This window comes from Suricata suricatta, chromosome 8, assembly GCF_006229205.1.
Source record: "Suricata suricatta isolate VVHF042 chromosome 8, meerkat_22Aug2017_6uvM2_HiC, whole genome shotgun sequence".
NCBI lineage: Eukaryota > Metazoa > Chordata > Mammalia > Carnivora > Herpestidae > Suricata > Suricata suricatta.
The window spans coordinates 106,515,328-106,540,661 of record NC_043707.1 but is presented as its reverse complement, the minus strand read 5'-3'; the positions used below and the strand labels follow the sequence as shown (position 1 = coordinate 106,540,661).

The 25,334-nt window shown below is 38.4% G+C and overlaps 1 protein-coding gene across 3 annotated transcripts in view; it reads left to right on the top strand.

Annotated features, from left to right (window-relative positions):
• MAST2 (microtubule associated serine/threonine kinase 2) overlaps nucleotides 1-25,334 on the top strand; it is a 196,886-nt gene that overhangs the window by 14,196 nt on the left and 157,356 nt on the right. For all 3 annotated transcript variants that reach the window (XM_029950007.1, XM_029950006.1, XM_029950009.1), the window contains exons 2-3: nucleotides 3,839-3,986; nucleotides 9,393-9,535. In XM_029950007.1, the coding sequence (XP_029805867.1) occupies nucleotides 3,839-3,986; nucleotides 9,393-9,535 (291 nt within the window). The remainder of the gene's footprint in view (nucleotides 1-3,838; nucleotides 3,987-9,392; nucleotides 9,536-25,334) is intronic.

Sequence of the window (25,334 nt, the reverse complement as noted above, 5' to 3'; positions counted from 1 at the left end):
AGTGAAGCCTGAGATTTTGCATTTTTAGCAGGTTCACTGGTCATGCTGGTGCTGTTGGTATGGGGACCACCACATTTTGAGAGTTACTGCATTAGGCCAGCTTTCACCTTACTTTTTCAGTATTTTTGGTGGCACAGTCCATTCCTTTTTAAGGTGGCCTGTTGACTGTTAGACAGCTCTTCCTTCTTCTTTTCTTTTTAAAGTTTATTTATTTATTATGGGAGAGAGAAAAATTGAGAGCGGGAAAGAGAGAGAATTCCAAGCAGGCTCCGTGCTGTTAGCTCAGAGCCTGATGGAGGGCTTGAACTCACAAACTGTGATATCATGACCTGAGCTGAAATCAAGAGTCGGACGCTTAACCAACTGAGCCACCCAGGAGCCCCTAGACAGCTCTTTCTTCTAACTAAACCTACTTTATCTGTTTTTTTCTTTTTTAAAATTTTTTTAACGTTTATTTATTTTTGAGAGAGAGACACACAGAGAGTGAGCAGGTGGAGGGTCAGAGAGAGAGGGAGACAAAGAATCAGAAGCAGGCTCCAGGCTCTGAGCTGTCAGCACAGAGCTCAACAGATGTGGGGCTCAAACCCACGAATTGTGAGATCATGACCTGAGCTGAAGTTGGCTGCTTAACTGACTGAGCCACTCAGGTGTCCCTCTTTATCTGTTATTTTCATCCATTAGTTCTAGTTCTGTCCTCAGAAGTTAGAAGTTTCCTGTAATGTAGGAAATTACTCATGTCTCCTTTGTTTCTTTTCTTTCAGGTTAAATGTGTATAGTTACCCTTATAGTTATTGGGAAAGTACTATAATTTGTAGTTAATGCTAATATTTTCTATTGTCATAGCAGTGTTTTATTTGTAAATTTGTTCTCCTCTCCTTCTATATTCCCATTCTTGGTAACCATACTAGCCAAGCCAGAAACCTGTAAGTCTTCCTAGACTCTTTCTCCTCCTTAACTCCCTATTTGGCTTAAGAATCATTTGATTGTAGAAACTATAGAAACCAATTTAATCTAGTTTAAGCTGAAAGGAAGAGTTTAAAAGGTACAGTGATATCCCATTGAACCTGAAAAATGTAGCTTGGATGGATCTTATAAGTGACTAGAATGGAAACTAGAAAACTGTATGAAGTAAGTTAGTATGGAAATTAGTAAGGAAGTTCTACCTTCTATACACTTCTTCTTTTTCTCTTGGATTATGTGTGATTTTGTATTATTTGTTTCATTCTGTCCTGTCCCTTAATGACTTCTTGGGTAAATTTAGTTTTAAGAAGTCCAGTTTAGTTGATTCCATCCATATTAACTTTTCCTGTTTATTTATTTTAAAAAAGTTTGTTTTTGAGGGAGAGTGTGAGCAGGAGTGTGAGCAGGGGAGGGGCAGAATGAGAGGGAGAGGTAGAGCGAGAATCCCAAGCAGGCTCCATGTTGTCAGCACAAAGCCTGAGGCAGGGCTTGATCTTCTGAAATATGAGATCATGACCTAAGCTGAAATCCAGAGTCACACAGTTAAACGACTGAGTCATCCAGGTGCCCCACATTTTTCACTTTATATAATCTATTCTGGTGGAAGCCTGGGTAGGGCTTGGAAGGGAACACAAGGGGCTTTCTGGGGTGCTGGGTTATGTCTTTTTTTTCTTTTAAATATATGTCTTGACGCTGATTACATGGGTATGGTTAACTTGTGAAAATTCATTGAGTTATATGCTTGGATATGTGCACTTTTCTGAAATGACTGATATACTTCAGTTAAAAAAAAAAAAGACATCCTAATTTAAAAGTTAAATTTCAGGAGTTCCTGGCTTGTTCAGTTGGTGGAACATGTGTCTCTTGATCTTGGGATTCTGAGTTTGAACCCCACATTGGGTGTAGAGATTACTTAAAAATAAAATTGTTTATCCAATTTAATTTATATTTTCTTCCCTTTGCAAGGTTTTGACAGGTGAGACTCAGAATAAGAAGGGACATGATTTGCTTTTATTTTTCTTTTCTGTTTTCTGGCTTTTTTCCCCCTTTGGTATATTATGATAGGGAATAGGGATATTGAAAAGGCTAGGACTTTCTCTTAATTGGTGGTGTTCTAGTCCTGTGTTGGTGGTTGTTCCATTTCTGGCTAAGACTCATTGCTCATCCATACAGTATAGCAGGCATCCCAATGCTGGATTCCTGATGTAGCTGATTTGTAAGTTATTTTGGGGATGAGTCTTTTGCCTCTCTCTGTTTTCATATAGGATATTACTTCAGCTTGATATCTTCCAATGCTTCTTACTCCACCTAAAGCTGCTTACTCGGGGTGTTGCCTTTATGAGTGGCCAGCCCTTTTTGCTTGGTTATCAGTAGTAGTGCCCAAACCTTGCTTCCTTCCATGCTTTCTCCTTGATGCATAGGTAGTATTTCATCCTTAACACACTGATGGTGGGAATATAGAGTGCTATCTTGCTGTCTTCTCTTTTTGTATTAGCTACTGCTTCCCATTTCCCTTTCTCCCTGCTCACTTCTGTTATAGTTATCTTGACACACCATTTGCTTTAATGGTAAGTGCCTAAATATCCCACTATATCATTTTATCCATTTACTACCAATTTAAAAATACTGTTTCCTTGTTTCTTCTGTTCTTTTTATTTAACTTTACTCTTTCTATGCGTGGGCATTTGTAAATTATACTCTGGATAGCCACCACCAACCAGTATTAGTGTGTTTGTGAACATGTTTGTGAACCCACCAATCATAGTGCATGACCTGATAGGTTTTTATTTATTTCTCTAAAATCTTAAGGAGGTTGGCATTTTCCCATCCCCCCCCCCCCCCCGTGGCTTTTACTATTTTTGAGTCTTGTTCTTCGGATGGCAGGTAACATAGATTTGAGTTATTATGTTTCCCATTTTGTCTTTTTCCTGTCTATATCACTTTGACGTGCTATTGTTTTAGTTTCCTTCATTGAAATGTGAAAGAGATGTCTCATTTGCCTTATTTTTTAAAAAATAGTTTTTCTTTCAATCTTGCCAGTCAGGTGGATGTTTGCTTCAAAATGTCTGAATCTTGATGAGATATTGGACATTGCTTACTGAGTGAAGAGGAATAGGCATTGGGCTGGAGTAGGATGAGCTGGACTAAACTGAAGACAAATGGGAGGCTCTGTCAGTGTTTCATATTGTCTGTATTTTCTCTGTGGTACTTAAATTTATTTTATTTTATTTTTTTAGAGAGAGCATGACCTGGGGAGTGGCCAGATGGAGAGAGAGAGAGAGAGAGAGAGAGAGAGAGAGAGAGAGAATCCCAAGCAGGCTCCATACCCAGTGTGGAGCCTGACATGGGGCTCTGTCCCAGGACCTGGGATCATGACCTGAGCCGAAATCAAGAGTTGGATCCTTAACTGACTAAGCCACCTAGGCGTCCCTTCTTTTGCATTTTATAATCAGTGTCCCATAGCCTTCATAGCATACCCAAACAGCTTTTACTAAGAAATACGTTTTTGGCTTTAGCTATGGATCAAGAAGTATAAGGGATGCCTGGGTGGCTCAGTCGGTTAAGTGTCCGACTTCGGCTCAGGTCATGATCTCATGTTTGTGGGTTCAAGCCCCGTGTTGGGCTCTGTGCTGACAGCTCAGAGCCTGGAGCCTGCTTCAGATTCTGTGTGTGTGTCTCTCTCTCTCTGCCCCTCCCCCTCTCATGCTCTGTCCCTTTCTCTGTCTCAAAAATAAATAAAACATCTAAAAAAAACCCATTTCTTAAAAAAGTATAAAATGCTGGCACTATTTAACTGTAATTGTTGTTTACTATAAAGTCCTCCTACTTTCAGAAAAGACATTAAAGACTTTATATATTACCTTTTTTTTCTTTGAAGGATGTGATATCTGGACTTAGTCCCCTGCTTTTCAGGAAGCTCAGTAATCCTGACCTGTTTTCATCCACTGGAAAAGCTAAACTTCAACGACAACTTAGTCAGGATGACTGTAAGTTGCGGAGAGGAAGCCTGGCCAGTTCTCTGTCAGGTGAGTATCTAATATTTTAAAAAGTTTTTATTTATTTTGAGAGAGAGAGAGAGAGAGAGAGAGAGAGAGAGAGAGAGAAAGTGAGAGAGAGAGCGCACGCGCACGAGAGAGAGAGCTCGCAAGTGGGAAAGGGGCAGAGGGAAGGTTGGGGAAGAATCCCAAGCACACTCTGCACCACTAGAGCAGAGCCCCATGTGGGTCTCAAACTCACGAACTGTGAGATCATGACCTGAATCAGATGCTTAACCAACTGAGCCATCCAGGCACCTCTCTAATTTTGTTATTTAAGAAATATGGGACTGTTTTGTCAATATTTAAGGGTGCATTGGTGGACTTGGCATTTTCTTCTCTGGGGGTAGTTTTGTATAGAACACTTAAGGGAAGGGTAAGGTATCTTCCTGTCTTTACTAGTTCCTTGTGACGTCTCTGAATGGTGGCCTTCTGAACCTGTTAGATATCTCTTATTTGACCACTATCACTGGTTATTCTCTTTGTTTTCTTTTTAAATTTTATGATTTTTATTTTTGAGAGACAGAGAGAGACAATGCGAGCAGGGGAGGGTCAGAGAGAGAGGGAGACACAGAATCCGAAGCAGGCTCCAGGCTCTGAGCTAGCTGTCAGCACAGAGCCCGACGTGGGGCTCGAACCCACAACCATGAGATCATGACCTGAGCCGAAGCCGGACGCTTAACCGACTGAGCCACCCAGGCGCCCCTGGTTATTCTCTTTGAATTTGACTTTTGCTTTTTGCTTGCTTCTGTGGACTTCACATCCTTTGCTTCTTTTGATTTTCTTTCTTTTTTTATTTTTGGGTTTACTTATTTATTTTGAGAGGGGAGGAGGTGAAGAGAGAGAGGGAGAGAGAAAATCCTATGCAGGCTCAGGCACTGCCAGTGCAGAGCCTGATGCGAGGCTTGAACTCATGAACTGTTATATCATGACTTGAACCAAAATCAAGAGTCAGACATTTATCCGATTGAGTCACCCAGGCACCCTTTTGATTTTCTTCTTTTTTTCCCCATTTTCAAAATCCATTCCAAAGCCTGCAGTGCCTCCTCTCTTTCCCCATTGAAAAGTCTTTAAAAAATTCAAGAGGAAGAAACAATACAAGAAAGTTATAGTCCAAACAGGAAACCATTAAAGTGTGACGTAATTTTAAGCAATCAATAGAATATTAAAAAAGAGAGAATCCATTTGACCTCAGCTAAAAATATTAGAATAATAGAGAAGAAAATGTAATCCTACCGTACTCCTTAGCCTAAAAGTAAACAGTTTTTAGTTTCTTTTTATTTTTGTCCCTTTTCAGGGCTATGTTCTTGGCTTTATCTTTGTACTCTTTTATTGGAGTTGTTATTTTGCCAGGCATATATTTAATCATATAGAGCCATTTTTTGGTTTCTTTTCATAGCAGAATGCTATGAATGTAAGGATATGTTACCTTTTAAATTATGTATGAGTAAATAGATTTTTGATTTTTGTATCAAAAATTTTTTAAAGTTTTGTTTCTGAATCAACTCTTTCTTTTGAGCACCTAACAACTAGAATCCATTGCTTTGCTCTGAAATGCCAAATCCCTTCTATCCTGTGAGGTAATTGTCTGGCTGCTGTGTGGTATAATATGGGAATGTGGTTGTGTGTGTGTAGAGATTTTTAGTTAATATGAGTTCAGCATTGTGTCTTAACTCTATATCCTCTTTGGTATCTTGTATTTCTGAATACTGAAGTTATCTGAGATTTTGCAGGGTAGCCTAATAGCTCATTTAACTATAGTTTCCTCTAAGCTGATTATATACCTTGTGTCTTTCTTTGCCCAGTTCCATTGGTTATGATTCACTTATCTGCTTTGGATTTTCCCCACATTTTGTTCATTTTCTCAGTCAGTCCCCATCCCTCATTATAGCCTTTTGTTTGTATATTTTACTTCTTTATTTTCATTTACTGTCTTGGGTAACAAAAGATAAAAGTGTGTCCTCAGCCAGCCATCTTTTAACTGGATTGTTCTACACAGTAGCCTTTTGAATCATTGTAAGAATAATTATTTTTAAGTTTTCTTTTTTGAGTTCTTTCTTTACTAAAAGGCTGGTTGCTCCATTTGTTCATATTGTTCCTTCTTACGTTATTTTCCTCAAATTCTTGGCGAACCTTGGTATACTGTGAGCCCAGACTTGTATATGTCCAAATGGGTTTCTTTTCAGGTGTATAAGCCCTTTTACCCAGCAAGTCCTTAATTTTGAAGAGAGATAATGCTATGATACTAGCCTTTTTATAGGTGGATAGGGTAAGTCAGTGACCTAGCTTTCCTTTAGAATATATAGATGAGGAGTAGGCAGATCATCTGGAGAATATTGCAACATTTGCAGAAGGAAGGAAGGTAGGCAGGCAAGCAGGCAGCCTCTACTCTGGCCTTATGGAAGTTTTGAGTAGAGAACCATTCTTACTTTTTGTAAAGGGTTTTATGGAAAGGCTTTTTAGTAAAGCATACATTTGAAAAGAGACTTGAAAGGTAACTAGATTTTTAAAAAACATTGCATGTTTCTGATTAAAAGTAAATATACCATAGGGTGCCTGGGTGTCTCAGTTGGTTGAGTCTCTCCAGTTCTTGATTTCAGCTCAGGTCATGATCTCATGGTTTGTGGGTTCAAGCCCCATGTTGGGCTCTGTGCTGAACATGGAGCCTGCTTGGGATTCTCTCTCTCTTTCTCTCCATCTGCCCTTCCCCAGCTCACACATACTCTATCTCTCTCAAAATAAAATACATCTTAAAAAAGATATGCCAGTAATAAAAAATTTGAGTTCAAAGAGATGCATTATTGTCAGAGTGAAAAGTTCTTCTTAATCTTTTGTTTCCTTCTCTCCAACCATTTATATATGCTCCATTATATTTAAATATGCATTTAAAAATTTATGTAACTACACATAAACTTTATTTTAAAAATCAAAATTGGAATATATGCCACATACTTCCTTTCTGCTTTTTATACTCAACAGGAAATTTTGAATATTTTTTCTCTTAAAAAAAATTTTTTTTTTAGGTCTTTATTTTGAGAGAGAGACAGAGACAGAGAGTGAGCAGGGGTGGGGCAGAGAGAGAAGGAGACACAGAATCCTAAGCAGGCTCCAGGCTCTGAGCTGTCAGCATGGAGCCCGGTGTGGGGCTCAAACCCATGGACTGTGAGATCATGACCTGAGCTGAAGCTGGACACTTAAACAACTGAGCCCCAATTGAACATTTTTCTCTTGACTACATGTTGAGGTGCCTCATTATTATTTAAAAAAAATTATCTTTATTTTTGAGAGACAGAGGGAGACATAGTGCAAGCAGGGGAGGGCCCAGAGAGAGAAGGAGATACAGAATGTGAAGTAGGCTCCAGGCTCTGAGCTGTCAGCACAGAGCCCAACATAGGGCTTGAACTCCTGAACCATGAGATCATGACCTGAGCTTAAGTTGGACACTTAACCAACTGAGCCATTCAGGTGCCCCAAGGTGCCTCATTATTTTTAATGGGTTCAGCATTTCATTATGTGGAGATATTAGAATTTCTTTAAATTATAATGAATGTTTATCTTATTTCCAGTTTTGTTCTGGAGAGCATTGCTAAGGTGAGCATTCTGTACTATTATTTTTTTCATTCTATTGTATTCCTACAAGTGGAATGCTGGGTTCAAACATTTGAATTAAAATTTTAATAAGTTTTACTAAATTGCCCTCCAAATAATTTGCATCATGTTTTGTTGCAATAAAAGGATATGTTGTAGCAAAAACAAAACTAAAAACTCCATTTGCTCACACCTTTGTTACACTGGGTATTTCCATGTTGAATAGGATTTTGCCAGGAAGAGGAAGGGGTTTTTTTTTTTTTTTTTTACATTTATTTATTATTGAGAGACAGAGAAAGAGCGGCATGAATGGGGGAGGAACAGAGAGAGAAGGAGACACAGAATCCAAAGCAGGCTTCAGGCTCTGAGCAAGCTGTCAGCACAGGGCCCGACGCAGGGCCCGAACCCGCAAATCGCAAGATCATGACCTGAGCTGAAGTTGGTCTCTCAACCGACTGAGCCACCCAGGCGCCCCAAGAGGAAGAGTTTTCAAGTGAATTGGGTGATCAGGATAAAGCTAGGTGAAAATACAGGGCATAATTGATATTGAGTGAGCAAATGGGTATGGAGAAGAGTTGAAGGAGATGAGGCCAGGAAAGTAATCTGGATTTATTGAGGATTTCTTTGTTTTATTTTCTTATTTTTTTTAAGTAGGCTTCATGACCAGCATTGAGCCCAATGTGGGGCTTGAATTCACATGACCCTGAGTTTAAGACTAGAGCTGAGATCAAGAGTCAGACACTTAACCAGCTGAGCCATCCAGATGCCCCAAGGATTTCTTTAGTTTTTTAAAAGTTTGGCTAATTATTTTAAACAGTAGGGAGTCATCAGAAAAATTTTAAGGCAGGGAATGATATCACATTTGTTCTGGTTAAATCACTAGCAGCAATGTGAAGAACATTATGAAGGAAGAGGTTGAATTGGGACTTGCACTTCAATTAGAAAGTCATTGCAATTCTAGATACTCCATCTTTGTAAGTGACTTTCTTGTAGTCTTTCATTGGGATTAAGTTAGTCATCCTGGACTGAACACATGGAGTCTGGCCAGAGTATTATAGGTTCAGTGTTTGTCTTCTGGAAACCAAGGGGCCAAACTTGCCTAGAAGAAGATGTCTGCTCCACTCATGTTGTATTGAGTTGGTGAGAAACTAAGCATGGAGGAGACTGGAAAACTCCTAGCCTGCTAGGTTGGATGTCGAAGTTGGGGGCTGACATGGTGGTGGGTATTACAGAAAATTTTATTTTATTGTATTTTTTTAATGTTTGTTTATTTTGAGAGAGAAAGAGCATGTGCGTGAGAGAGGCAGAGTGAGAATCCTAACCAGGCTCTGCACTATCAGCACAGAGCCCAATGTGGGATTTGAACCCACAAACTGTGAGATATGACCTGAGCTGAAGTTGGACACTTAACCAACTGAGCCACCCAGGCCCCTGGAAGTTTTTTTAAGTATATTTATTTTTGAGAGAGAAAGAGAGAAGATGGTGGGGTGGGGGTGGGGTGGAGACAGGGAGAAAGAGGATCCCAAATAGGCTCCATGCTGTCAGTGCAGAGTATAATGTGGGGCTTGAACCCACGAATAGTGAGATCATGACCTGAGTTTGAAACCAAGAGTTGGATGCTAACCAACTGAGCCACCCAGGACCCCAAGGCAGTTGGAATTTTTAAAGGGCTACAGATTCTAAAATATGTATGGCAGAACTTCATTTTGTTTTGAATTGGTATACTTTTATCCACTTGGTATCAGTGTGTATTTTCACTTGTTAGTTAATAAATAATTACAAGTATGTTTTCCGACCTTTTGTTTGAAGGTAAGCAGCTGCTCCCCTTGTCCAGCAGTGTACATAGCAGTGTGGGACAGGTGACTTGGCAGTCTTCGGGAGAAGCCTCAAACTTGGTTCGAATGAGGAACCAGTCTCTTGGACAGTCTGCGCCTTCTCTTACTGCCGGCTTGGTAAGTGTTAGTAAAGATGGTCCCTTGCTTTATGAACAAATTCTTGATTGTCTTTTGTCATGGCCACATTTATTATTTTTCTTTCTAGGATTTGGTTAGTTTAATTTTTCAAAATGAAGTATAGAAAATGGGATTTAATTGAATATATTCTGATTGCTCTCGTATGCTATCACTGGTACTGATTATGTGGGGAGAGTCAGGAAGATTCAGTATGATTGAATGAGTGAATATGTTTTTCTGGGAGAGAGCATTCTTATAGGCAGGATTCTTCTTTTAAGTTTTTATTGTTTTAGATATTTGTTTATTTTTGAGAGACAGAGACAAAAAGACAGTGAGAGCAAGGGAGGGGCAGATAGGGAGACACAGAATCTGAAGCAGGCTCTGGGCTCTTGAGCTGTCAGCACAGAGCCTGACGCAGGGCTTGAACTCATGAACTGCGAGATTGTGAACTGAGCCAAAGTATGAACCTTAATTGACTGAGCCACTCAGGTGCCCCCTTATCAACAGAATTCTTAACCTTGTGAAGTTAGGTTGCTTCTGTGTAGATCTCTTTGATATACACATTTAGTACATGCAGATAGCATAGGGTAGTGGGCACTTCAGTATATCCTGGATGAAAGAATGGGCCTTTTCTTTGTCTAGGATTTGTATGATAGACAGGATCTAATAAAAGTTAAGCCGTGTAATCTGAGAAGGCTGTTTTTTTGCCTATGATTGCATCTTCTACTCTTTAACCTTTAGTACCTCTGCCTTTTTACTGAGGGTACCCATTGACTTCGTGGTGATCTCACATTCTTCTATCTAAAGGACAAAGCACACTAGGAATTTTCAGGGTACAATAACAGACACTTGTTCCCATTAAAATATAATCTCATCTATTCTTTGAGTTTATAAATCTTTTGGCATGTATGGATTAGAAAGCTTTGTCCATTTGTCCATCCTGGAAAGTGAGGATAGGGGAAGAAGTCTTATAGCAAGTGGGATATTAATTTTTGGATCAGATTTCCTTTTGACCTGAAGTTTGTGACTTTAGGCTACAGGGAAAATCGGGAACTTTCCCACTACCTAACTTTTTATTTTGAAAAGTTCAAATACAGGGAATACCCATATAAACTGACTTCGGTTGGCCGATTTGGTTGTAATTTTACATTTGCTAGGTTTGTTTTATCTGTGTATATTTATTTATTTTTTTCCTGAAATATTTCAAAGTAAGTTACAGACCTTATAAGCCTCACCTTTAAGTATTTTTTATAAGCTCAAGGATAGTCTCCTAAATAACTATAGTATATTATCAGATCCAATAAGTATAACATCAGTTTAATAATAGCATTTAATAAAGACCATATTCAAATTTTCCCACTTGTTCTCAACATGTCTATTAAAACCCATGTTGTCTTCCTTTTAACCTCTGGAATGTAAAAAAAATATAGATTCATGTACCATCATAAAGATTTTGGTCCAGTGGTACTGGGTTGGTCCCAGGGATCTGTATTTTCTTTAAAGCATTATAACTCATTGTAACATGTACCTTTTGAGAACTATTGCCACTACAGGCGAATGTTTTATTTTAAGGTGTTGTATTGCAGAGGGAATTCCTGGACTGATGTTGTGGAGTCCTAGCCTAGGCCAACTGAAGTAGAGAATATTCCTGCGTTACTTTTTTTTTAAAAGCTTATTGAGATATAATTCACATATGATATAATTTATCCATTTAAATTGTGCTATTCAATGGTTTTTAGTATATTCACAGATATATGCAGCTGTCACTGGTGAATTTTAGAACACTGTCATCACTTAAGAAAGAATCCCTATACCCTTTAGATGTCACCTCTTTATCCTCCCATCCCCCCAGCTCAATGTAACCATTAATCTACTTTATGCCTCTGTACATTTGCCTATTCTGTACATTTTATATAAATTGAGTCATACAATGTGTGGCCTTTTTTTTGACTGCCTTTTTTCAGTTAGCATGACTTTTTAAAAAATATTTATATATTAAAATATTTTTAAATTTTTTAAAATGTATTTTTGAAAGACGGAGACAGCACGAGCAGGAGAGGTGAGAGAGAGAGGGAGACACAGAATCTGAAGCAGGCTCCAGGCTCTGAGCTAGCTGTCAGCACAGAGCCTGACGCGGGGCTCGAACCCACGAACCGTGAGGTCATGACTTGAGCGAAGCCAAACACTTAACAAACTGAGACACCCAGGCGCCCCCCAAAATAGTTTTTTTTGGGAGAGAGAGATTGAGGAGGGGCAGAGAGAAAGGGAGATAGAATTGAAACAGGCTCTGTGCTGTCACTGCAGAGCTGGATGCAGGGCCTGAACTCAGAAACTGTGAGATCATGATCTGAGCCGAAGTTGAACACTTAGCTGACTGGGTCACTCAGGTGCCCCTAGCATGACTTTTTAAAAAAATACTGTATTTATTTATTTTTGAGGGGGGTGACGGAGCAGCAGAGAGCGACAAGGAGAGAATCCCAAGCAGGGATCGTGCTGACATGCTGCCCTCACAGAGCCCAATGTAGGGCCTGAACCACAAACCATGAGATCATGACCTGAGCTAAAATCAAGAGTCTGTCACTAAACTGACTGAGACACCCAGGCGTTCCTCTAGCATGGCATTTTTAAGGTCTGTCTATGTTGTAGCATGTAACAGTACTTCTTTTTTTATTTTATTTTATTTTATTTTTTTATCAGTGAACAATATTCCATTGAATGAATATACCACATTTTGTCAGTTGACGGATATTTGGGTTTTTTCTACCTTTTCGGTATTGTGAATGATGTTTCTGTGACCATTAGTATAAAGATTTACATGTGAATATGTTTTCATTTTTCTTGGATATTTACTTAAGAGTAGAATTGTTGGGTTGTATGATAACTTGATTTAACATTAAAATTTTTTTTTCTTAACACTTATTTATTTTTGAGAGAGAGAGAAACACAGGGTGAGTGGGGGACAGTCAGAGAGAGAGGGAGACAGAGAATCAGAAGCAGGCTCCAGGCTCTGAGCAAACAGTCAGCACAGAGCCTGGTGCAGGGCTGGAACCCATAAACCATGAGACGATGACCTGAGCTGGAGTCGGTCCCTCAACCGACTGAGCCACCCAGGCGCCCCTGTTTAACATTTTAAACATAAGAACTGACAAGCTGTTTCCCAGAGTGGCTGTACCATTTTAAACTTTTTTTTTTTTTAATGTTTTATTTATTTTTGATACAGAGAGAGACAGAGCATGAAAGGGGGAGGGGCAGAGAGAGAAGGAGACGCAGAACCGGAGGCAGGCTTCAGGCTCTGAGCTGGCTTTCAGCACAGAGCCCGACACAGGGCCCGAACCCACGAACGTGAGATCTGACCTGAGCCGAAGCCGGAGGCTTAACCGACTGAGCCACCCAGGCGCCCCTGGCTATACCATTTTATGCTCCTGTCAGCAGTATATGATATCTTCACATCCTCATTAACATGTGTTATTGTCTGTCTTTGGTTTTAATTATCATAGTGGGTCTCAAGTGGTATCTTGTGGTTTTGATTCACATTTCCCTGATGACTAATGACATTGAACATCTTTTAATGTGATTATTGGCTATTTGCAATTTTTTTAAAAGAACTGTCTATTCATATTCTTTGCCCATTATAAGAGCTGGTTTATTTATCTATTTTGAGATTTGTTAAAGAATTCCTTTTTTTTAAAGTTTATTTTGAGAGAGAGAGTGTGCTTGCAAGAGGCACAGAGATAGAGAGATAGCAAGAGAATCCCGTGTAGGCTCTGCATTGTCAGTGTGGAGCCTGGCACGGGGCTTGATCTCATGAACTGTGAGATCATGACCTGAGTCAAAATCAAGAGTTGGACACTTAACTGACTGAGCCACCCATGTGCCCCTCTTTCTTTTTTCCCTTTTTTTTTTCCCTTTTTTTTAGATTAAAAAAAAACCCTTTTTAATGTTTATTCATTTTTTTGAGAAAAAGAGAACATAAGTGGGGGAGCAGTAGAGAGGGAGAGAGACACAGAATCCAAAGCAGGCTCCAGGCTGTGAGCTGTCAGCACAGAGCCCAGTGTGGGGCTCGAACCCACGAACTGAGAGATCATGACCTGAGTTGAAGTCAGCTGTTTAATCAACTGAGCCACCCAGGCGTCCCTCTTTTTTTTTTTTTTTTTAAAGAGAGAGAGGGAGAGCAGAAGAGAGGGGGATAGAAGGAGTGAGGGGGCGAGAATGAGAGAGAGAAAATCTTAAGCAGGCTCCATGCTCAGTGAGGAGCCTGACATGGGAATCAATCCCATGACCCTGGGATCATGAGTGGAAAATCAGGAGTTGGATGTTTCACCTAATGAACCACCCAGGCACCCTGTCTTTGTGTCTAACATGAATCCACTGAACTATACCACCCTAAGACTCACTCCGTTTATTCTGCTTTTCTTTAAAAAAAAAAAATCTAAAAATGCTTTCATTTGTTTTTAAGAGAGAGACAGAGTGAGCAGGAAAGGAGCAGAGAGAGGAGACACAGAACCTGAAGCAGGCTCCAGGCTCTGAGCTATCAGCACAGAGCTTGAGGTGGGGCCTGAACTCATGAATGGCAAAAATCATGATCTGGGCAGAGCTCGGATGCTCAACTGACTAAGAAACCCAGGGCCCCTCTTCTGCCTCTCTATTCCCCTAAACCATTTCTTCCTTGGCTGTTCCCTGTCTTATTAAATAGCACCATTACCCACTAAGTAGTTGAAAGCTAGAGACCTGGAAGTCCTTCTTGACTCCTCCTTTACCCTTCTTCCCCTCCCTATCCAATCTGCCAGAGAGCCTTAGCATCTCCAGCATCTCCAGGTGGTCTACTTTTCTTCACCACAGTTGCCCATTCTAGGCCACATTTACATTCTTTTTACTTAGATCATTTTAGCGGCCTCATTATGTTGACAGTGTATTCAGTCTTCTTCCTTTCAAGGCCATTCTTCACTCTAAAGTCTGTTAATTGCAAAACACACATCTGTTCATGTATATTCTTTCTTTTAGTTTTCTTTTTCTTAACTGAAATATAGTTGATACATAATGTTACACTAGTTTCTGGTGTACAACATAGGTATTCAACAAGTCTGTATGTTTGGGGCACCTGGGTGGCTCAGTGTGTTAAGCGTTGGCTTAGGTTCATGAGTTCGAGCCCTGTGTCAGGCTCTGTGCTGACAACTCAGAGCCTGGAGCCTGCTTTGGATTCTCTTGCCTCCCTTGCACCTTCCCCACACACGCTTAGTCTCTGTCTCTCTCAAAAATAAATAAACATTAAAATAATTTAATTTAAAAGCCTTCTGTATGTTAATGGCTGTGTTTACCAAAAGTGTAGCTACCATCTGTCACCACTCAATACTGTTCTAGCGACATTTATCTGCATCACCTATTCTGTACCTTTTTTCTTTCAGTTTTATCTTCCAAGTTTTTCATTTTGTGAATATTTATGGAGTACTAATATTTAGCCATTCATTTGCTTAGACTTTCAATAGCTTCTTTTAACAGTTATTATAATGTATGATAATTAGTAATTATTGATTGAGTTTTCATTGAGATTAGCAAATGGGGAATGAGGAACTAGAGACAGAGACCACAAATGGATGGATTAGGTTCATATGGTTTTTCTTGGAAATCAGAGTGTTGAGTTCAAGTAATTTATACTGAGGTTGGCCTAACCAGTGAACTGTACTGAATAGTGGCATTTAAATAGGAGGATTGTAAATCTCAAGAATCTTTTCATTGGTAGGGTTTGATTCTCCAAATGAACTTTTGGGGTTCTTTTTTTTTTTTTTTAATAAATGTTTATTCTTGAGAGAGAGTGAGTAGAGAAGGGGCAGAGAGAGGGGGACAGAGGATCTGAAGTGGCCTCTGCACTGATAGCAGTGAGTCCGACGTGCGGCTTGAACCCACAAACTATGAGATCATGACCTGAGCCTAGGTCAGATACTTAACCAACTTGGTCACCCAAGCGCCCCTGGGATTCTTTTTTTTTTTTTACTTTGATGGCCAACTTGCCTTTACAAGGATGATGCCTTTGTAGTGTTGAAAAAAACAAAATTTAACCCAAGTAAATTTGAAGATGTAATTGGCTTTATTACATGATTCATGAATCGGGCAGCATCCCATCTAGCAAGTAGAAAGAGCTCCAAGGAGTTAAGCAAGAAAAAAAGATTTTCAAAGGCAGAGAGAGGGCATACCAAAAAAAAAAAAAAAACAAAAAAAAAAAACACAAAAACACCAAACCAAAACCAAAAAACCCAGGAAGGAATTTATTAGGGAATGCATTGTTTAGGCAAGGTTGCCCTCTTAACAGGAGCAGAAGGGGTCTATTAGTATTTTCTGAGTATTGAATAGGAAATTCTATGTGACAGGTTAAAGGTTATAATCCTGGGGGTTGAAACTGCAGTTAGGTATTTATTGGTTTACTGACTTGAAGCCTTAACCCAAGTGACACCATTTTGGGTCTGTGGTTTTCTTTTAAACAATAGGAATGATCATTTGCAAAGAATAACTGTTTCCATTATCATGTTTCTAATTTATATGTAGAATTATATGTGACACATGGCAAGCAATGTATAATTTCTTATAAATGAGTGAATAACTTTTTGGAATATCTTTATTAATGTTATAGCCGGTTGGATTAATACTTGTTTTAAGTATAATGTCTGCAGAAGAAGGTTGATTTAATGTGTTAGGACTGGCCTGAAATGATGTCACATAGACATCTATTCTTGTCCTTGTCTTTTTTTAGAGAGAGAGAGTAGGAGCAGGGGAGAGGGGCAGAGGGAGAGAGAGAGAATCTTAAGCAGGTTCCATGCTCAATGTGGAGCTGGACGTAAGGCTTGATCCCATGTCTCTGGGATAATGACCTGACCCAAATCAAGAGTTGGATGCTCAACTGACTGAGCTACCCAGGCACCCCTTGTCCTTTCCCTAATAATTATTTCCATCAACTTCCTTGATAAAGACCTAGAAAAAACACTTATTACGTATGCTGGGGGTACATTTTCTGTGTTGCATAGATTCAGTCAGAACCTCACAAACAGAAATGATGGTTCAAGAATAACTAGCAAGTGAGATTTAACAGGGAGAAGAGTAAGCTTTTTTTTTTTTTTTTTTTTAAGAGAGAGAGAAAGTGAGTAGAGGAGGGGCAGAGAGAGGGACACAGAGGTTCCAAAGTGGGCTGCATGCTGGCTGACAGCAGAGATCCTGATATGGGGCTTGAACTCATGAACTGAGAGAACATGACATGACCCAAAATCTGATGCTTAACCAACTGAGCCATCCAAGAGGCACAAGAAAAGTAAACTTTAAAGAACCAAAGCTCAAAACCAGATTGAACTTTGAATTTAGGTCATGTTTGAAGACATTTTATCACCCTAAAAGAAAAAGCTCTATCCATTAAGCAGTCACTTTCCATTCCATCTTCATCCCAGCCCTGGCAACTACCGATTGCATTCTGTCTCTAAGAATTACCTGTTCCAGATAATTTAATGTAAATAGAATCATATAATATGGGATCTTTTGTTTCATTTAGCTTCTTTTATTTAGCATGTTTTTGAAGTTTATCCACATTGTAGCATGTATCAGTATTTTATTCCTTTTTAATTTTTAAGTTTACTTAGAGGGAGAGAGAGAGAGTGCATGTGAGCAAGCAAGCAGGTGGAGGAGGGGCAGAGAGCGAGCAAGAGATCTCTAGAAACCCAAGCAGATGCTGCACTGTCAGCACAGAGCCTGATGCAGGGCTCAAACTCATGAACTGCAAGATCATGACCTGACCTGAATGAAGTCAGATGTTTAACCGACTGAACCACCCAGGGCCCTCTCCTTTTTTTTTTTTTTAATTTAATTTATATATTTTGAGAGAGGGAGAAGCCTGAGTAGGCTCTGTGTTGTCCATGCAGAATCTGATGCAGGTCTTGAACTCCAAACTGTGAGATCATGACCTGAGCCGAAATCAAGCCAGACCCTTAACTGACTGAGCCACCCAGGCATCCCAGTACTTTATTAATTTTTATGGCTCAATAAAATCCCATTTTATGGATATTACACATTGTTTGTTCACTCATCAGTTGACAGATGTTTGGGCTGTTTTCCACCTTCTGGCTATTGTGAATAATGTTGCTATGAGCATTCATGTACAAGTGTTTGAATTCCTGGTTTCAGTACTTTTGGGTATATACATAGCAGTGGAATTGCTAAATCATGGTAATTCTGTGTTTAACTTTTGAAGAACCACTAACCTGTTTTCCACAGTGGCTGCATCATTTTGGGTTTTCACAAGTAATGTATGAGAGTTCCAATTTCTCTATATCTTGACTAACACTTGTTGTTTTCTTTTTCCTTTTTCTTTTTTTTAAATTTCTAGTCATTCTAATAGGTGTTTAGTGACTGAAGATTTAAGGCTTTCATTATCATTATATTTTTAACTTAATATTTCAGAATTTTGTTGAGGTGGGCATATATAGGATATGCTTTTAAATTAAGAATTAAAAATCCATGATACTACTTAGAACCTTTCCCCCTTCATTCTTAACTGTCAGTGGTTATTCTTTAATTATCACCCGTGCCTTCAAAGAGAAATACTCATAGATATTTGTGTTAGCCACTTCTGTGTTCAAGTGATTCTAAACTCAGCAACTTCCACTTTCAGTCTATAGCTGTTGCTCTGCATTTTCTACTGTGAGAGTTGGAGATTTTTGTGTCTGTTTTGTAATCAGGTGTATTGAGGTATAATGTACATAGGATAAAGTTTACCCATTTTAAGTGTACAGTTTGGGTTTTTCCAGGTGTGTACAGTTCTGTCACCACCACCAAACCATGATACAGTATAGAAAATCATGGTACTGAAATTTCTGTCACCCCAAAATATTCCATCATGTCTGTTGTTTGCAGTTTTTTCTCCCCCAGCCCCAGCTCTTGGCAGTCACTGATCTGTTTTCTGCTGCTGTGGTTTTTGCCTTTTCCAGGATCTCGTATAAATGGAAGCATACAGAATGTAATCTTTTGTGTCTTGACTTCTTTCACTTAGCAAATGGTTTTGAGATTCATTCACGTTGAGTATCAGCAGTTCTTTTTTATTGCTGAAAGTATTCCTTGGGCATGGGTATAATCAGACTTTGTTTACCCATTCATCAATTGATGATCATTTGGATTGTTTCTAGTTTTTGCCTGTTATGGAGAAAGTTCCTGTGAAAGTTTGTGTACAAGTATTTGTCTGAACTTACGCTTTAATTTCTGTTTGATAAATACCTATGCATGAGATTTCTGGGATACATGGTAAATGGTAAGTGTATGTTAATCTTTATGAGAAGCGGCCAAGCTGTTTCACAAAGTGGCAGTTTTGCATTTCCACCAACGTTTGCCTCACATCTTTGTCAGTACTAGGTATTATCATTTTAATTATAGCCACCCTAATGGGTATGTAAGCGTATTTCATTGTGATTTTAATTTGCATCTCTGATGGCTAATGAGGTTGAATTACTTTTCAAGTGTTTGCCGTTTGCAAATCTTCTATGATAGGTACCTGTTAAAATTTTTGTCTGTTAAAAATTTTTTAGGTTATCTATTATTGAATCTTAAGGGTTTTTTGTTTATACGATATTAATTGTATATCAGATATATGCTTTCTAAATATTTTCTCCTGGTCTGTGGCTCACATTTTCATTTTCTTTCAGTGTTTATTTATTTTGAGAGAGAGTGCTCACAGGGGAAGGGCAGAGAGAGAAAGAGAAAGGGAGAGGAAGAGAGAGAATCTCAAGCAGGCTGTGCACTGTCAGCGCAGAGCTTGACATGGGGCTCAAACTCATGAACCATGAGATCATGACCTGAGTGAGAATCAAGAGTTGGACAGTTTGCCCACTGAGCCACCCAGGCACCCTTCAAGTTTTCATTTTCTTATCAGGGTTTTATTTAAAACTCTATGTTAGAAACCAAAAATCTTTTGTATTTCTCTATGCTAACAGTGAACAATTAGACATTGAAATTTAAAAATCACTGCTATTTACAATAGCTTAAAATATGAAATAACTAAAGATAAATTTAAAAAAAAAATTATGTCTTTTATTTATTTTTGAGAGAGCACAAGCAGGGGAGGATCAGAGAGAGAGGGAGATAGAGAATCTGAAGCAGGCTCCAGGCTCTGAGCTAGCTGTCAGCACAGAGCCCAATGTGGGGCTCAAACCCATGAACTGTGAGATCATGACCTGAGCCACAGCCGGACGCTTAACCAACTGAGCCACCCAGTCCCCTCCAAAGATAAATTTTAGAACTCATTTGTAAGATCAGTACCTGTTAACTGTAAAACATTAATGAGAGAAGTAGAGAAGACCTAAACTAATAATATATAATATGTCAACGGATTGAATACTCAATATCAAATATAAACTCTCCCTATTGATTTATAGATTCAGTGTCATCCTAATAAAAACCCAGTCTTTTTCAGAAAGTGACAAGATAGATTTCAAATTTATATTGAAATGCAAAGGGCCTAAACTAACCAAAATATTGAAAAAGAAGACCAAACTTAGAGAATCACTTCATCCGATTTACCTTCTATAAAGGTACCGTAAGCAAGACAGAGTGATATTGGTGTTAGAATAGACCTTGTAGATCACTGGAACAGAATAGAAAGTCCAGAAATAGATAAATGTGCCAAGGTAATCGGGAAAACGTAGTTTTTTCCAACAAATGTTGCTGCAACAATTTTCACGGGGGGAAAAACTTTGAATTTTACCTCATGGTATATACAAAAATTAAGTTGAAATGGATAAAATAACAAAACATGTGAAGGAAAACACAGGAGAAAGTCTGATTTTGGGTGAAGTAAAGGCACAAAAACAGCACAAGCCATCATAAGAGGGGGAAACTTTTGACCTTATCAAAAAATTTTCTTGCTGTTAAGTACTGTTTTTTGTTTTGTTTTGTTTTTTTTTTTTACTGTGGTAGGAACAAACTAGTGCATCTACATCAAGGTGGAATGATAGTGATGTCATGCAACATTGTTAAACTGTTAAAGAGGTAGTAATAGGTTTTGTTGTTTGGATTTTTAAAACACTGCTACCTTCTTTGGAGATAGAAATCCAGAAGTCATGGTAAGTGATTATTTGCAAATAACCCCTATGTGTTTACTGATTGTTTCTGCTTTTTTCGTTCCTACTCAAGAAAATATATTTGAATGAAATGATTGTGAGTGCCGTCTATTTTATAAAAGAAGTAAATATTAGCTGAGCCTGTGGACCTGTGTTCCAATTTTTTGTCTACTTAGTAATCATATGGTCTAGGGAAGTCACTTAACTTTAATCTTCTATTTTCTCATCTCTAAAATCAAGATAATATACGGGGCTTTCCTCATAGAGTTATTAGGAAAAAAGAAAATTCATGTAAAATAACATAGTGCCAGATTTGTCATAAATAAGTATGAACTAAATGTTACTCTTTCTTTGCCTGCTGTTAGGTGTCTCAGATGGCAATTATTTATAACATAGGTTTACTCACGGAAAACTGCTGGATTTGATAAAGGAGAATCAAGAAATAAGATTCGTTTACAACTTTGAGGGATAGATTGTGGTATCTTTAATTGAAATTAGGCTTACAGGAAAAGGAACAGGTTTGGGAGAGAAAATTAATGAGTTTGGTTCTCAGCATATTGATTACAGGTCATATGGTAAAGATATAGATAACCTTTTAAAAATAATTTATTGAAGGGGAGCATGGGTGGCTTAGGTCATGATCTCATGGTTTGTGAGTTTGACCTCACATCTGGTTTTGTGGTGACAGCCTGCAGCCTGCTTCAGATCTTCTGTCTCTCTGTGTGTCCCTCTCCAGGTTGTGCTCTCTTTCTTTCTCAAAAATAAATATACATTATAAAAATTAAAAATAATTTGTTGAGTCAAAATTCAGATGGCATAAAATTAACCATTTTGAAATGACGAGTTAGTGAACATTTAGTATATTCACAATGTTGGGCAACCACCACCTCTTATAAAATCTTTTCATCACTCCTAAGTAAAACCCCTTCCCTGTTGTTCTCCCCTTTTCCCCTTCCACTCAGCTTCTGGCAACCATCAATATTCATTCTGTTACTCTGGATTTATCTGTTCTGGATATTTCCCATAAATGGAATCATATCATATGTGCAAAGAAGTATCTGACTTCTTTGGCCTAGCATAATGTTTGGATGGTCTGCCTACATTCTAGCATGTGTCATACATCATTCTTTTTGTGACTAATACACCATTGTATGTATACAACACAATTTGTTAATCCATTCATCTGTTTTTTTAAAAAAAATATTTAATGTTTTTTATTTATTTTTGAGAGACAGAGAGAGACAGAGCAGAGGAGGGTCAGAGAGAGGGAGGCACAGAATCCGAAGCAGGCTCCGGGTTTTGAGCTAGCTGTCAGAACAGAGCCTGACGTGGAGCTTGAACCCACAAACCACAGGATCATGACCTGAGCCGAAGTCGGACGCTCAACCGACTGAGCCACCCAGGCGCCCCAATCCATTCATCTGTTGACGGACATTAAGAATATTTCCACCTTTTGGCTGTTGTGAATGGTGCTGCCATGAACATGTATGTATGTCTAGATGTTCCACTACCAGTTTTCAGTTCTTTGGGGTATATAGCTAGGGATGGAATTGAGGGGTCATATGATAATTCTATCTTTAACTTTTTAAGAAATTGCCAACCATTTTCCATGGTTGCTGCACCATTTTACATCCTCATGAGCCATGTACAAGGATTCCAGTTTCTCTGCCTACTTGCCAACATTTATTTTCCATTAAAAAATTATTTTTTATTATACTGACCTGGTAGATGTGAAGTGGTATCTCATTTGATTTGCATTTCTCTGGTAACTAATGATTTTGAGCATCTTTTTTCATGGTGTTTTTTTCCATTTGTATATATTCTTAGGAGAAATGTCTTCACATATCCTGCCTGCCCATTTTTAACTTTTGTTGTTTGTTGTTGTTGAATAGTGAGAGTTCTTTATATATTCTGGACACTAGACCATTATTAGATGTATCATGTGCAAATATTATCTCCCATTTTATACTTTCTTTTCACTTTCATAATCTTTTGAGACATACAATTTAAAAATTTTGATGAAGTCTCATTTCTTTCTTCTTCTTCTTTTTTTTTTTTTTTTTTTTGCTTGTGCTTTTGGTCTCCTATCTTAAGAATCTATTGCCAGATCCTAGGGCATGCAAATTTACCCCTGTGCTTTCTCCTAAGAGTTTTATGGTTTTAGCTAATATTTATTTCATGGATCCATTCTGAATTAATTTTTGTATGGTATGAAGTAGGAGGGTCCAGTTTCATTCTTTTGGATATGGATATCCACTTGTTAAATAGCCCACCCTTTTTTTTAATGTTTATGTATTTTTGGGAAAGAGAGATGGAGAGAGAGAGAGCAAGGGCGAGCATGTGTGAGCAGGGGAGGGGCAGAGAGAAGGGGAGACAGAGGATCTGAAGTGGGTACTGCACTGACAGCAGAGAACCCAATGTGGGGATTGAACTCATGACGTGTGAGTGAGATCATGACCTGAGCTGAAGTCTGACGCTCAGTGAACTAAGCCACTTAGGCACCCCTGTTACATAGCCTTTTTGAGTCAGAAATAAACATGTAGAGTAAAGGAAACCAATTTCAGAGCTATAGATAGGGATTTGGAAGCTGTGGATTAAATCATCATCCAAGAGAGTATGGAGAATGAAAAGGAATGTAGAGGAGCATGAAAACTTTATATGTGAAGGAATAAGATAGTGAAGTATTCAATTTAGTAAAATTTATAGAAGTTTAGATCATTTGCTATCTGCTAATTTAAGAATTGCTGTCTTTTGCACTCTTGGTTTCTATTTTGTAAGAGGAACATGTTTCTAATGCCACTTAGTGTCTTCTCAAGGGTATGAGGGTTATGTTTCATAAGAGATCTTAAAATAAAAGTTGAGAGATTTTCATGAGATTGAATATGATATTTATCAGTTTAGTTGCTTCTCAAGAATATCCTCAAGAGAGAAGCAAAAAAACATTATTTTGCCTGAACAAATTTGGAGCTTATTAACTTGGATCGTTAAACACTTTTATCCTCTCTTCTGTGATAATTTGTTAAGTTTGTGAAGAATTCTTAAGAATTTGTAAGAAATTTTTAAATTTGTATACAACCTGAAAAAATAGTGGGTTTATGTGTTTAAAAGACATTTATTTTAAAATTAAAACAAATTTTTACTTAAAATTTTTTTAATGTTATTTTTGAGAGTGGGAGAGAGACTGAGCGGGGCTGGCAGAGAGAGAAGGGAGACGCAGAATTGGAAACAGGATCCAGGTTTGAGCTGTCAGCACAGAGCATGATATGGGGCTTAAACCACAAACCGTGAGATCATGACCTGAGCAGAAGAAGTCGGATGCTTAACCAGCTGAGCCACTCAGGAACCCCTACTTTTCTTTTTTTTAATGTTTATTTTTAAGAGAGAGAGAGAGAGAGAGAGAGAAAGACAGAGTGTGAGTGGGGGAGGGGCAGAGAGAAAGGGAGACACAGAATCTGAAGCAGGTTCCAGGCTCTGAGCTGTCCACACAGAGCTGGATGTGGGGCTCCAACTCATGAATCATTAGATCGTGACCTGAGCTGAAGAGGACTCTTAACTGACTGAGGTCTCCTAAAAAAAAATTTTTTTTTACTTAAGCTAGTTGATAAAGGGACTATTGAAACACATCTTATTGAATTTGTTGAGGGTTAGAATACTGACCCTTTATGGATTTTAGTTTTATGCAAGTGTTTCGTGAATTATCATATATTTTTAAAAAATGGTATTATACACCACCATTAAAAGTTATATCTGTAGGGGCATCTGCATGGCTCAGTTGGTTAAGCGTCTGACTCTTGATTTTAACTCAGGTCATGATCTCACAGTTAGTGAGTTCTTTGAGTCATGTAGAGCCCGCTTGGGATGGATTCTCTCTCTCCCTCTCCCTTTGCCCCTCTCCTGGTTTCGTTCTCTCTTTCTCTCTCTCTCTCTCTCTCTCTCTCTCTCTCTCAAATAAAAGCATTAAAAAATGTTATAACTGCAGGTTTTGTTCTACTTTTGACTTAAATCTTGTCCAGAAGTCTTTTAATTGTATTGTTAATGCATTGTACTGCTATACATAGGTATATTTACAAGTGCTCAGGAAAGATTAAAAAGTACGGATATCAGTACATTCTTTCATGTAAACAGGGTAGAATTATTGGAGGTAAATTTGAGTTGGGATAGAAACCTAATAATATTTACTAGACCCTACGCTTAGATTCCTTTGCATGTAATTTCCTTTATTTTCTCAAGAACATTGTGAAGTAGATATAATTATCTTAGTTTACAGGTGAGGAGATTCAGGTCTGCAGAAATTTCGTTTGTCTATTCCACAGATATTTATGAAGTACCTACTATGTTTCAACACTGTACTCGGTGTCTGGAATACAACACTGTTGAACAAAACAAAGTTAGATGCTTTGCTGTAGGACAGTAAGTATTAGGGTAGGAATTCAAAAGAGGTCTGAGTCTGAAGTCTATTTCAAGACTTGTAAGTGGAGAGAAAAGTCTTTGGCAGGTTGGATTATTTGAATTGCATTTCCCCTCCTGGATTTATTAGAACACCATTTTCTATTTGGATATTGAAGACTTTGATCAGGATTACGTATTAGGAGAGTTCTACTTGGTTTTGATTACTTAAAATTTTCTATGAATTGAAAGGAATTTCTGTTCTTTAGGTAAATAAAGATGAAAATACATTTATCTTTATTCCACATATTATTTAGGGTCCTGGCAGCAAA